Genomic DNA, 12409 nt, shown 5'->3' on the forward strand with positions numbered 1-12409 from the left:
GGTAGAAAGTAAAACTTTGTCAGAATTATGGCACAAAATACTCAATCATATGAGCGAGAGGGGGATCACATGTTTGGCTAAGAAGAATTTGCTTGCTGGTATGAAACAAGTAAAGGTGAAAAGATGTGTTCATTGCTTAGCTGGAAAACAGAAAATAGTTTCTTTCACAGTCATCCTCCTTCAAGAAAGTCTGAACTACTGGAGCTAGTACACTATGACTTCTGTGGTCCTTTTAAAGTAAAATCAAAAGGTGGTGCACTTTACTTTAAAACTTTCATTGATGATCATTCTCGCAAGTTATGGGTATATACTTTAAAATCCAAAGATCAAGTACTTGATGTGTTTAAGGAGTTTCAAGCCTTATATGAGAGAAAAACTGGAAAGAAATTAAAATATATTCGCACTGACAATGATAAATACTGCAAAGCGCAAGAAATTCATCATCAGAAGACTCCTCCTAAGACGCCTCAATTGAATGGCTTGGCAGAAAGGATGAATAGAACTCATATGAGGGAGTTAGATGCGTGCTTTCAGAGGCTAAACTTCCAAATTTTATTTGGGAGGAAGCACTTAACACTGTTGCTTATGTTATTAATTTGTCTCCCATTGTTGCTTTGGATGGTGATGTTCCAAACAAAGTTTGGTTTGCAAAGGATGTCTCCTATGATCACTTGAAATTCTTTGGGTGTAAAGCTTGTGTGCATGTTCCAAAAGATGAGAGATCAAAACTGGACGTTAAAACTAAGTAGTGCATCTTCATTGGTTATGGTCAAGATGAGTTTGAATATTGCTTTTATGATCCAATTGATAAGAAGCTTATCAGAAGTCGTGATACTGTGTTCTTTGAAGACCAAACAATTGAAGATATTAATAAGATTAAGAAAATAGATTCAGATTTATGAGAGCTTGGTTGATGTTGATCCAATTCCTAGTAGTGACATATCTTTTGCACATGAAGGAATACAATATACTAATGTCGATGGGGATCAAGATCAGAATGATCATCAGAGTGTAGAACTTGAAGATGCTCCTAGTAATGATGTTATAGTTGATCATCCACCAACTTATATTCAAATGACTCCTCCAGATGCTCTAGAAACCTCTTGTAGAAGATCTACTAGGGAGAAGCTAAAGTCAACACGTTATTCTCCTAATGAGTATATACTTTTGAATGACATGAGAGAACCTGAAGATTATGATGAAGTCATGCTAGATACTAATAGAGATAAATGGATAGAAGCCATGGAAGATGAGATGAAGTCACTTCATGAGAATGACACATATGAGTTAGTGGAGTTATCGAAAGGTAAGAAAGCTTTGACAAATAAATAAATCTTTAGAGTAAAGCAAGGGCAAATACATCTGCACCTAGATATAAAGCGAGGTTAGTTGTCAAAGGTTTTAGCCAGAGAAAGAGATTTGACTTTGATGAAATTTTCTCTCCCGTTGTGAAAATATCTTCTATTCGCATGGTTCTAGGCTTAGCTGCAAGTCTAGATTTTGAGGTTGAGAAGATGGATGTCAAGATTGCTTTTCTTCATGGTAATTTAAAAGAAGAAATTTACATGGAGCAGCCTGAAGGTTTCGTGGTTAAAGGAAAAGAAAACTATGTGTGGAAATTAAAAAAGAGCTTGTACGGCTTGAAACAAGCTCCAAGGCAGTGGTACTTAAAGTTTGAATCTGTCATCAAAAATCAAGGATACAAGAAAACTTTTTCAGTTCATTATGTATTCTTTTAGAAGTTCTCTGATGATGATTTTATTAACTTACTACTTTATGTGGATGATATGTTGATTATTGACAGAAATAAATCTAGAATTGTATTCCTTAAGAAGGAGTTGAGCAAATCATTTGCAATGAAGGACTTGGGGCCAGCAAAGAAAATTTTAGGCATACAAATTCATTGAGATAGAAAGAAGGAGTTATCATTATCCCAAAAGCAGTATATTGAGAAGGTACTCAAGAGATTCAATATGACAGAAGCAAAAGTGGTTAGTACTCCTCTTGCTAAACACTTTAAGTTGAGTACGATCCAGAGTCCATCTACTAATGAAGAGAATAAGGAGATGTCATGTATTCCATACTCTTCTGCAGTTGGTAGTTTGATGTATGCTATGGTTTGCACTAGACCAGATATTGCATATGCTGTTGGTACTGTTAGCAATTTTTTTTCTAATCCTGGAAAGGAACACTGGAATGCAGTGAAATAGATACTAAGATATTTGAAGGGCACTTCAAATATGGAGTTGTACTTTGGTAGTGGCAAGACTGAACTTGTATGCTACACAAACTCTGATTTGGGAGGCAACCTTGACAATTCAAAATCCACTTCTGGTTATTTGATCACTTTTGCAAGGGGGGCTATTTTCTAGCAATCTAAACTACAGAAGTGCATAGCTCTATCCACCACAGAAGCCGAATATATTGCTATCACTGAAGGTTCCAAAAAATTACTTTGAATGAAGGAATTTATGAAGATCTTGACTTTGAGCAGTCAAGGTTTGTCTTATTCTGTGATAATCAGAGTGCTATTTATCTCACCAAGCACTCCATCTTTCATTCTAAGTCCAAGCATATTAGTAGAAAGTATCATTGGATTAGAATGGCCGTGGAAGAGAAATTATTTGAGATTGAGAAGATACACACTGATGACAATCCTTCAGATATGCTTACAAAAGTGGTGATCGCAGAAAAACAAGAGTTTTGTAGAAGAGCGACAGGCATGAAGCCTGTCAAGAGTTCCTCCACTTGAAGTCTATTTGGCCTCTTGGCTGGAGGGGGAGTTTGTTGGGATATGGCCCATGTTCTAGCCAAAGGCCCCTGGCCTAATCCTATTTATAAAATAATTGGAATAATTCTTCTAATTTGGTTCCTAATTCTATTTGGAAAAGGATTGAAATTATAATCCTATTTGGAGTTGGTTTTGGCTTTAGAAAAAAGTATCACTCTATAAATAGGATGATTTGACAAAATTATATAATTGTTCATTGGTAGTGTCTTTGAGAGACATTAGGCACATAAGAGAGATTTTTGAGAGAGCTTTCAACAAGAGAGAAGAGAGAAGAAAAGGGTGTTTTCGTAGCAGTTTTGCTTCTCTAATAAAAAATGTTCAAATTGAGTTTTTTGATTCATTAAACGTTGGATCGGTCTAAAGTTTTTACTGAGTGTTTCTAACATCTTAGCGTTTTATTTGAACAGTGAGGATCGGATTTGGAGGGCATAAACATCTCAGTTTAGGTCCCGAACTATAGCTTTATTTTGAGTAATTTTCTTTCTATTACTTTTGTTGATATAGCTATTGTTTCTCCTTACTTGGCAATTGTTGTGTAGTCATTTAGGAGAAATTTTTTAACCCTCTTATTGTTATAGTGGAGCATTTTGGATTTTGAAGATCCCATGGTTGTTACCTTCGATTTGAAGGGTTTTTCCCACGTTAAATTTTGTGTTTGCCCCGACTTTCCTAGTATAATTAGGTTTTCCTTTTCCTAAAAGGAAAATATAAAGTCTCCATATTTGGCTAGTCCTTTTTCTTATAAGAAAAGGTTTATGACTCTATAAATAGATGTTTATTCCTTCTAACTTGGTAGCATTCACAATGTAGTCCTAGGGGCTTTGAGAGTTTTGTGTAGGGGAAGAAACGATGAGACACAAGTGTTACGTTAGCACTTGTGTGAACCTCTTTTTATTCCGAGTGAATTGTATGAGGTTATTTCTCTCGATTATTTGTACTCTCATATTTATAGTGGATTGCTCATCTCCTCTTGTGGATGTAGGTTGGTTGACCGAACCACGTTAAATATTTGTGTCTCTTTTGATATATTTCTCGTTTTTGTCTTCGTACTTATGGTCTTTCGAGGTTTGCGTTGCTAGCTTCCGCATGACACCTAATTATTTTCGTTCCTAACAATTTGGACTATGCAAAATAAAATATTTTTAACGTCAGTTAGTAATAAACATACAACTAAATATACAATCTCACAATTAATTGTTCTTACCTTGACATTCCCACATGGGTTATTAGTATCATTTGGCACTGCATGCCTTGCAATTGTTCTATAAATCTGATTAAATCAGACACTATTATATCAGTTGGTTCCATTGGTTGTCCTTTCTCAAATGTCACCACCTTTCTTTCTTACAGATTTCTTGCATGAATTTTCTTATATATTTTTGTCCTCAAACTTATTTCTTCTCATATATCCCTAGATTGATGTAACATCCAAGAAATAAGAAAAAAATTACAAGGTTTAAGACATACATTTTGTACCACAATCGATATCAATTTCCTCAGCACACCAAGTCTCGCTAATTTTTTTTTTGTTCCACAAGATCATTAAGTCCTTTATTATGTTAATCATTAAAGGAGCAGGCATAAACTCAACATCATCTACTGTGTGGATGTCATGTTGTTTTTCACCACCTATGTGTATCCCTTGTTGGTAGGATCGACTTCCTCTTCACCTATTTGCAGTTTGATAGCTCCTGAATATCATGTTATTTCTCTTCTTCACCTTGTTCTTTTCCAATCACATGTTAAGTATGAGCATCCACCTTTGAAGACGTTTGGAACATGAAGTTGGGCAAAGGTAATTTGATGAAAGCACAATAGACATCTCAGCGATGTAACACCCCAAGTTCAACCACTAAAATGGGCCTCCAATACATTTGACGTTTTCCATTCTCCTACTTTTCTATTGAACTGTTTTAGTACTAGTATTCTTCAATATTTTCGTGGTATTATCTATCTTTCTTGAAATGGCAAAGGAGAGTGTTGTGTTAATGGATGGAATGCCCCTCTTTGTAAAAGAACTTGTGGCTGGTGGTGTAGCTGGTGGATTTGCTAAGACAGCTGTTGCTCCTCTTGATAGTATCAAGATCTTATTTCAGGTGAGGTGCCTTATCTGTTTATTCCTTCCTTTTCTGTGAGATTTTCTTCTGCGTGCGTCCGTACAACTTTTTCCGAGTGGATTTCTTTTGTGGAAGATTACTGAATTTGTTAGTCAAGATAATGAAGAACTAATTGCAGTGATTGTTATTTCCACTCCCACGATTTCTAATTGTTCTTGAAAATTTCGTGTTGCTCTTCTTACTCTATTGTTTTACTGCCTTAAGAGGGAGGACTGGGCAGATTGAGTATGAATTCAAGGGATACAATATTGCTTTTTTCAAATAAGAACTTTTCCATATATAGAACCTGAAAAAGTCCATGCACTATTGAATCGGTATGCCTGGCTGGATGCAAGATATGTCTTTAATATACACTTTTATCACTAAACCACAGTTAATTAATATATACTTTTTTAAAATCTAACTCCACAGGTTATATTGATTGGTTTGGTACAAATATCAAGTGTGAATGAGTATTTAGGGACTGATCCAATGTTCTTCTTAGTTGTCTATTTTGTTCGACAAATTACCATTTGATTTATGACTTCTGTATTTTCTTCAGCAAGTTTCTGTAATCCACCATGCTCTTTATTCTAAGAGAAAATTTAGTCTGGTTATTACGAGCTCGAAGGTAGAATGAGATGCTTGAAGAACCTTCTTGACTTTTAGCAATATACAAGTGAATCTAATGGTTGAAAATTCTTCTAGCATTATGAGATTTGCATCTGCTGTCACCTTTCTGGAAGTTCAACTTGATAGTTCTGTTGGTAGAATATTACTCAAATGATGGGGTGGACATCTAGTTTAGGAACCTTTGTAATGTTGCTACTCAATTACAAAGTGGAATATAATGAACCCTTTGAATGAGGGCTCTAGAATCCTGGAAGATCAAATTCCTTATCTTTGCATTTCCATCTTTGCAGACCAGACAAGCGGAATTTCAGAGCTTGGGGCTGTCAGGATCCTTTACAAAAATTGCCAAGACAGAAGGAGCTCTCGGTTTTTTCAGGTGAAAGATCCACTGTTTCTGTCTCAATGGAACTTGGAGGTGTATTATTTATCTTTTAAGTTCACATGTTTTGCTGGTGGAACTCTTCTCTAGGGGAAACGGAGCTAGTGTTGCTCGCATTGTCCCATATGCATTACATGGTCTATGAGGAGTACCGCCGCTGGATTATACATAGTGTTCCTGGAGTTGGGAAAGGTCCCATTTTAGATCTCATAGCAGGATCATTTGCTGGTGGAACTGCTGTAGTCTTTACCTATCCACTTGATTTAGTTCGAACTAAATTGGCTTGCAAGGTACGAGAATAAAGAGGACATATTCTTTGGTTTCCCGATCACACACATTGACTCTCTGTGAAAGCAATATCAGATCAGAGATTGGCAACTTAATCAAATTTAACTACTTGTGAAGTGGATTCTGTTAGTCCTAAGGAAATGGATCGGTTGAATTCCTAGTTTCCATGAGCAATCTTGTACTGCTTTTCTTATGATCGTCTAGGTTGTTGGATCCAAGAAGTTGAATATGCAAGACAGGTGAACAATTTTACGAAGGGATGCAGGACTGCTTTTCAAAAACATACACCGAAGCTGGAATAAGAGGGTTGTACCACGGAGTTGGTATGAAGTCTACCTCACAAGCCACAACAATTCAGATTACGTTTTTTTTTTAATCAAGTTTGTTAGTTTAATAACCATGCTGTGTTTCCAGCACCATCACTCTTATGGAATTTTCTCATATGGGAGGCTTAAATTTTACTTCTATGAGAAAATGATAAGCGATGTCTCTGAGGAGCACAGGGAGTCTATCACAGTAAAACTAGCATGTGGATCTGTTGCAGGACTACTTGGTCAGACTTTCATGTATCCTTTAGATGTTGTGAGATGGCAGATGCAGGTACGTACAGTGAGACTGTAAAAGCCAAAGAAGTATTCTTGTGACCAACTTGCTGTTGGAATGACAAAGAGGAGACAAATATTTCAGGTACAGCTACTCTCCTCATCTATCACCAGCCATGAAATGAAAGGAACAGTTGATACTCTTGTTATGATTGTACAAAGACATGGATGGAAGCAACTGTTTTCTGGACTTAGCCTCAATTATCGGAAGGTAAGGCAATGACTATGCTTCTCTTACTATTATATATTTTTCAAAAAAAGAAAAAGATTATAATTTCATCATGATTTTCAAATTGGCATTACCTTGCCTTATCAAAAGAAAATTCATGATTTTCAAATTGGCAAATCGCCTCCCTGTGCTATAGAAAAGACTTGAGCCTCCCAGTAATGCCATTTTAACCCTTGACAAGATACAAGAGTCGACCCGTTTGCTCACCTCCTCTCACCCTCCCCTCCTCCGGTTAAATTAAGTAAAAGTCGAGTTCAAGGCCCAAGATATCCACCTTCCCTAATATAAGAACCCTCTATACTAAAACAATCAGAAGTATGGCCTTTTTTGAAGAAAAAAATATGAGATTGCAAGCTATAATTGCTTTTCTTCTTCTTCCCAATCCATAATTGTCGGTATAATTCTAGACATTGTGAAGATGCATTAAAGAAGCTACCAACTATTTTTCAATATGATCTGTGAAATAAAATTTCAGATTTAACAATTTTGATCAGTCTCACAGATTAATTTTAACATGTCAAAACCATTTTTACTTGGCAAACTCAGTGTTTTGATAAGCGAGAAGCGGAAAAAAGCGACGGGGGCTCGCTTCACAGAAGCGAGAAGCGTGAAGCGAAGCGCATGCTTTTTTCAGAAAAAGCGCTATTTAGTATAAAAATATAAAATATAAAATATAAAATATAAAATATGCATAGATAAATAATCAAGAACTCAAAAGACTTAGATTAAAAAGTAACTAGATAGTCAATAATCCTCATAAGTAACAACATATAAAGCAAATGCATAACCAAATCACAAAGAGAGCAAAATCCTATTCTTCAACAAGATCCTCAAACTTTTGAAGTGCCATCAACAAGGGTTCTACTTCTACTTGGTCCTCATCTTCTTCCTCATCGGAGGACTCATCAACAAGAGTTCTACTTCTATTTGATTTTGAACATGAACTTGAACCTGTAGCTACTCTTTTTTCCTTGCCCCTTAAAGTACTCCCCCTAAAACCATAAATATTCTCCTCCACACCACTAGCCGTAGCAACTTCACCATAAGTGACTGGCCTGCTGCAGCAGTGTTTTAAGTCAAAAATTGGCCATGAAAGTGGTCTATGGGCTCCACTTTTTGATAAATTCCCTTTATGCAGTTAATTAAACATCCAATAACCATTCTCCACTTCATATCACCAGCCCACTAGCCTAATAAAACAGCTGCAGCAGTATTAAAAAAAAATAAAGCAGCTGCAGTGGGTAATAAAGCAGCCCTTGTTTTGTGTAATAAAGCAGCCCTTGTTTTGTGTAATAAAATCACTATAAAAAATTCAACCAAATTTTTCAGCTCAACAAATTAATTAATATTATATGATAAAATGATTTATGAGAAAGAAAATCATGATACAGATAGAAAAAAACAGAGAATAGCTTAACAAAACAGAGGTCACTGAGAACCCAAATCAAAAAAAAAAAAGGGCCAAAACATACCAGCAGCTGCGCAGAACTGCACTGCTGGCTGGATAGAAACAGAAAAAGAAGATGAGAAGAAGTGATGAAGAGAAAAAGAGAAGAACATCACAGCGGCAGAAGCTGAATAGAAATAAAAATAGAAAGAGAAAGAGAAGAAGAGAAGAAGAGAAGAAGAAGAGAAGAAAAACTAACCTGGTTGAAGTTTGAACTGACGAAGTCTCGAAGAAGTCACAGCAGCGAATAATTAATTGTAAGTTTACAGATTTGTTCTTTTAAAATAAACCCTAGTGCCGCTTTTAACAAATAAGTGCGCTTTTTTCTCGCTTCAACATGAAGCGCGCTTCTCGCTTCTTCCATGAAGCGCACGCTTTTCTGTTTTCGCTTCGCTTCACGGTATTGAAGCGCTAGTGCCTCGCCTCGCTTCGCTTCACGCTTAAAGCGAGCGCTTTAGCGCTTTTTCACAACACTGGGCAAACTTGGAATCGCAAATATGGTTTTACCTAGGGCATTACTCTAAATAAGCACACTTGCGATAGATAAAAACAGTTAAGCAAATAAAACAGTTTATAGATAACTTAGAGAATTGAATATATAATATAAATTAATTTATCTGGAAAAATCCTCATGTTCTACAGTTTTTAGATTGAAATTAATATCGTGTTGGATAATTTTGTACTAAGGTAGTGAAGGGAAAACAAATGAAAAATATGATTGGTTAAACGTAAAACAAAAGTATAAGAAGGATCTAAGCCTGTTTTTTCCAGGTAAAATGCAAGTTGCTAGAACCAAAAGTGGGTAATATTCTCTGTTTCCTATATTATTATATGTATTACTGGCCCTTATTAACGTGATTACTGAAATAAAGGTTGTACCATCCGTTGCAATTGGATTTACTGTTTATGATGTGATGAAATCATACCTGAGAGTACCTCATGAGATGAAGCTGCTGTAGAAGTAATTGTTACCCGCTGCAGAAATAGTCAACCATCATACCTGCACTCTTAACAATCCTTTTTTCAGGCTCAGAATTTGCAGTTTAAAGTTTGTACTACTCATATCTTTTGAGAATAACACAAGCATAATTGTTCTTTGAACAAGTAGTTGACGCAGCAAGCAATTAGATGAGACTACTGCTGGTTCCACCTATAACCGGTAGGATCCCTTCAGTATATAAACACAGTTACATTGCAAATGTGTAAATTAAAGCTTAATGTCGTGTAAATGAAAGTTATCATTCATTCCATCATTTTACACATCCAGCATCTCTTTATCTTGAACTCTGCCATTCCATTTTGTTGTGTGTCATCATAGAGTAATTTGCAGTTCCTTTAGTTCTACATCAGTATGACCTTAACAAATTAAAGTAGCATACCTCTATGTGCTGGACTGGGTCAGTGCGAATTTCAACTCTGATAATCGTCAAATCTTTCTTATAGCAAATCTTGAGCCCATAAAATATTAGTAATAAAAGCCACTCTTTAATATTCATCTTTTGTTGCATCTGCTATTATTTATTCAGTTAGCCTTCGGAGGTAATAGAAATTGACAAAGACAGTTCAACATTTAGCCAATAACAAGAAGTGGCAAGTTTGGGGAGACTCTATTTATTCTCAACCAAAATAACCATATAACTAATGTACAATCTGATATCATCCTGTAAACATGATTCCTGAGAACGTCTTGCACCTAGTAGAGTTACAAATTCTACAATAAAAATCGTAGTAATAGCATGAATATAGACTAATGACTTCACCAGTAGTCATTACAGGAGCATTTACCATCTCTGAAATGATGAAACCGCTTGTTATCTCTGACAATCAACTCTCGCCCAACAATCCTTGACATGATCTTAATGGCGTTGTGACAGTCACCACATATTCGGAGGTTCTTGATAATCCTAAGAGTTGTTCTAGCTGGAGTACTAATTAAACCATATGCAATAGCCAACCGCTCACTATGATACATCAATGCTTGCTCCTTAGCCCCTTCGTCAATATCATGAAGCACATACCTCGTGTCTGGTACATAACCAGCATCCCTCATCTGCCCACTTAAGCCTTTCAGTTTTTCATATGCATCTTCCCTATGTGGAATTGTGCTCTTGAACTCATTAGCTCTATCTTTACCCTCAAGCATATTAAACTCAGAATGTCTTTTCGGAAATGGTGCAGGGGGCTTATCATCCATATTTTGGGAAAAGTCTAACCTAATGAGCAGCTCCTCCGTTCGATCTTCAAGTTCAATATCCCCATTAATTCGTGCAAAATTTATTACGGCCTCCCATACTTCTCTTGTAGGTTCAATAGGCATGTTTTCAAGAAACTCTAGCGCTTCATTCAAATGCCCAGATTTTCCCAAAACATCAATGATCCCTAAATAATGCTCTACTCCGGGAACAATACCATAATCATTCTTCATTAATTCAAAATACATAAAACCTTCTTTCACGGCCCCATTATTAGCACAAGCCGAAAAAACCACAGAAAAAGTGTCCCCATTGGGCTCCAACAGCCTAAGTTTTCTCATCTGCTCAAACAAAAGCAAGCCACTCTCCCCATCTCCAGTTTCTGTATATCCACTAATCATCAAGTGCCATAGCTCCAACTTCCTTTCACGCATTTTATCAAACACTTTTCTCGCATTCCTCATGCTTCCGTTCTTAACATACATTTCCACTAACTTACCATTCAATTCAATATTGTTACTCCAGGGGGAACGCAATAAGAGCTCATGCACCTTCTCCCCAACGTCCGAAGACGCAAGTTTAGTACAATAGCTCAGCAATGTCTCAAACACCTGAAAGTCAGCGCCAACGCCCTGGGAAATGTACTCAATTACTTGGTCAACCTTACCTTCATTGCATAGAGTCATCAAGCTAACATCAGCTTCTGAGATGGGGCTCAATGTTACTGGGTCAGCTTCTTTTTGGATAGGAGTATTGGTTCTTCTGTAATCTTGCTTGTTATTCCGGCGAGGTCTCGATTGTGGAGAGTAACCGTTGTTGTTACGGGAGGTGGTGGTGCTGCGGTCCTGTGGAGCAGCGCAGAGGGGTCGGAAAAACAGTGTAGAAGGTGGAATACGGAATTTCAAGTGGGTGTTAGGGGAGAAGATGGAGTTAGCCGTTCCGGGGAATGAGGAGAGAGACGCCATGGGAGAGGGTTTGCCAGAATCCCACAGATTATCTGAGAGGCGTTAAGTTTGGAAAAAGAAGCTAAAAGGGCCACTTGAAGTTGAACGAACGAAAAGGAATTTTTTTTTTTTTTTTTTTAGAAAGTACTTGAGAACATCCTTGAATTTGGTATATATTATTAGTTTTGTTTTTGAATTATTAAAAGCCTTAAAAATATCAATTTATTTGACTAACTGAATTTAAATACACCCCCAATCTGGCATATGACGTAGCAAGTGGTCTCAAACTCATGTAAGAGCATGAAAATCTTAATAAAAAACCGAGAAAAATGTTGAAAACACATCTAAACTTGGCGAGAATTTAAGAGTGTATTTCACTTATATTACAAAATTGATGGTGTATTTAAGTTCAGTTAATCAAGTAGAGAGGTGTTTTGTCATGACCCAAACTAGGACCTAGATATGACACGATGATTCAGATTCCCAAAGAAACACCAACCAAGCCTCTTAGCATATCATAAGCATACATAAAATAAGAAATAAAAGAAAACTCATAAAAATCCAAGAAGACATAGCATATCTAGAGAGAATCAAGACAGCATAGACTCCGTATACATATGTCTTACATGCCTCTACATGACTATATAGGCGGAGATTAGGATATGTTCCTAGCTCACCCTCAAAGAAAGTAAAATGACATAACATGAAATAGTCTTCAAACATCATCATAGTCTAAAATGACAATAAGAGGAAAGAATGATTCGGTTTGCCCTCGAAGCATGAGGATTCACCACAAACTCTTCAAATG

General features: G+C 36.5%; 1 protein-coding gene and 1 pseudogene across 3 annotated transcripts; one reads left to right on the plus strand and one right to left on the minus strand.

The window, feature by feature from the left end:
• The first annotated feature begins 4045 nt into the window (after nucleotides 1–4045).
• On the plus strand, nucleotides 4046–9718 carry LOC129891153 (mitochondrial carrier protein CoAc2-like; annotated as a pseudogene).
• LOC129891152 (pentatricopeptide repeat-containing protein At2g15690, mitochondrial-like) lies at nucleotides 9359–11721 on the minus strand. 3 transcript variants are annotated; one of them, XR_008767116.1, is made up of 3 exons: nucleotides 10251–11721; nucleotides 9845–9973; nucleotides 9377–9465 (listed from the first exon to the last, which is right to left on the minus strand). XR_008767116.1 is itself a non-coding variant. In XM_055966421.1 (2 exons), the coding sequence occupies exons 1-2, from the start codon at nucleotides 11620–11622 to the stop codon at nucleotides 9434–9436; spliced, it is 1404 nt and encodes a 467-aa protein (XP_055822396.1). In that variant the 5' UTR covers nucleotides 11623–11721; the 3' UTR covers nucleotides 9359–9433. The 3 variants fall into 3 exon arrangements, 2 of the variants coding, with proteins under 2 accessions (XP_055822396.1, XP_055822398.1); XM_055966421.1 differs by lacking the exon at nucleotides 9845–9973 and having other exon boundaries at nucleotides 9359–9465; XM_055966423.1 differs by lacking the exons at nucleotides 9377–9465; nucleotides 9845–9973 and having other exon boundaries at nucleotides 10076–11721.
• Nucleotides 11722–12409: the final 688 nt, after the last annotated feature.

Source organism: Solanum dulcamara, chromosome 6 (genome assembly GCF_947179165.1).
Source record: "Solanum dulcamara chromosome 6, daSolDulc1.2, whole genome shotgun sequence".
NCBI classification, from domain to species: domain Eukaryota; kingdom Viridiplantae; phylum Streptophyta; class Magnoliopsida; order Solanales; family Solanaceae; genus Solanum; species Solanum dulcamara.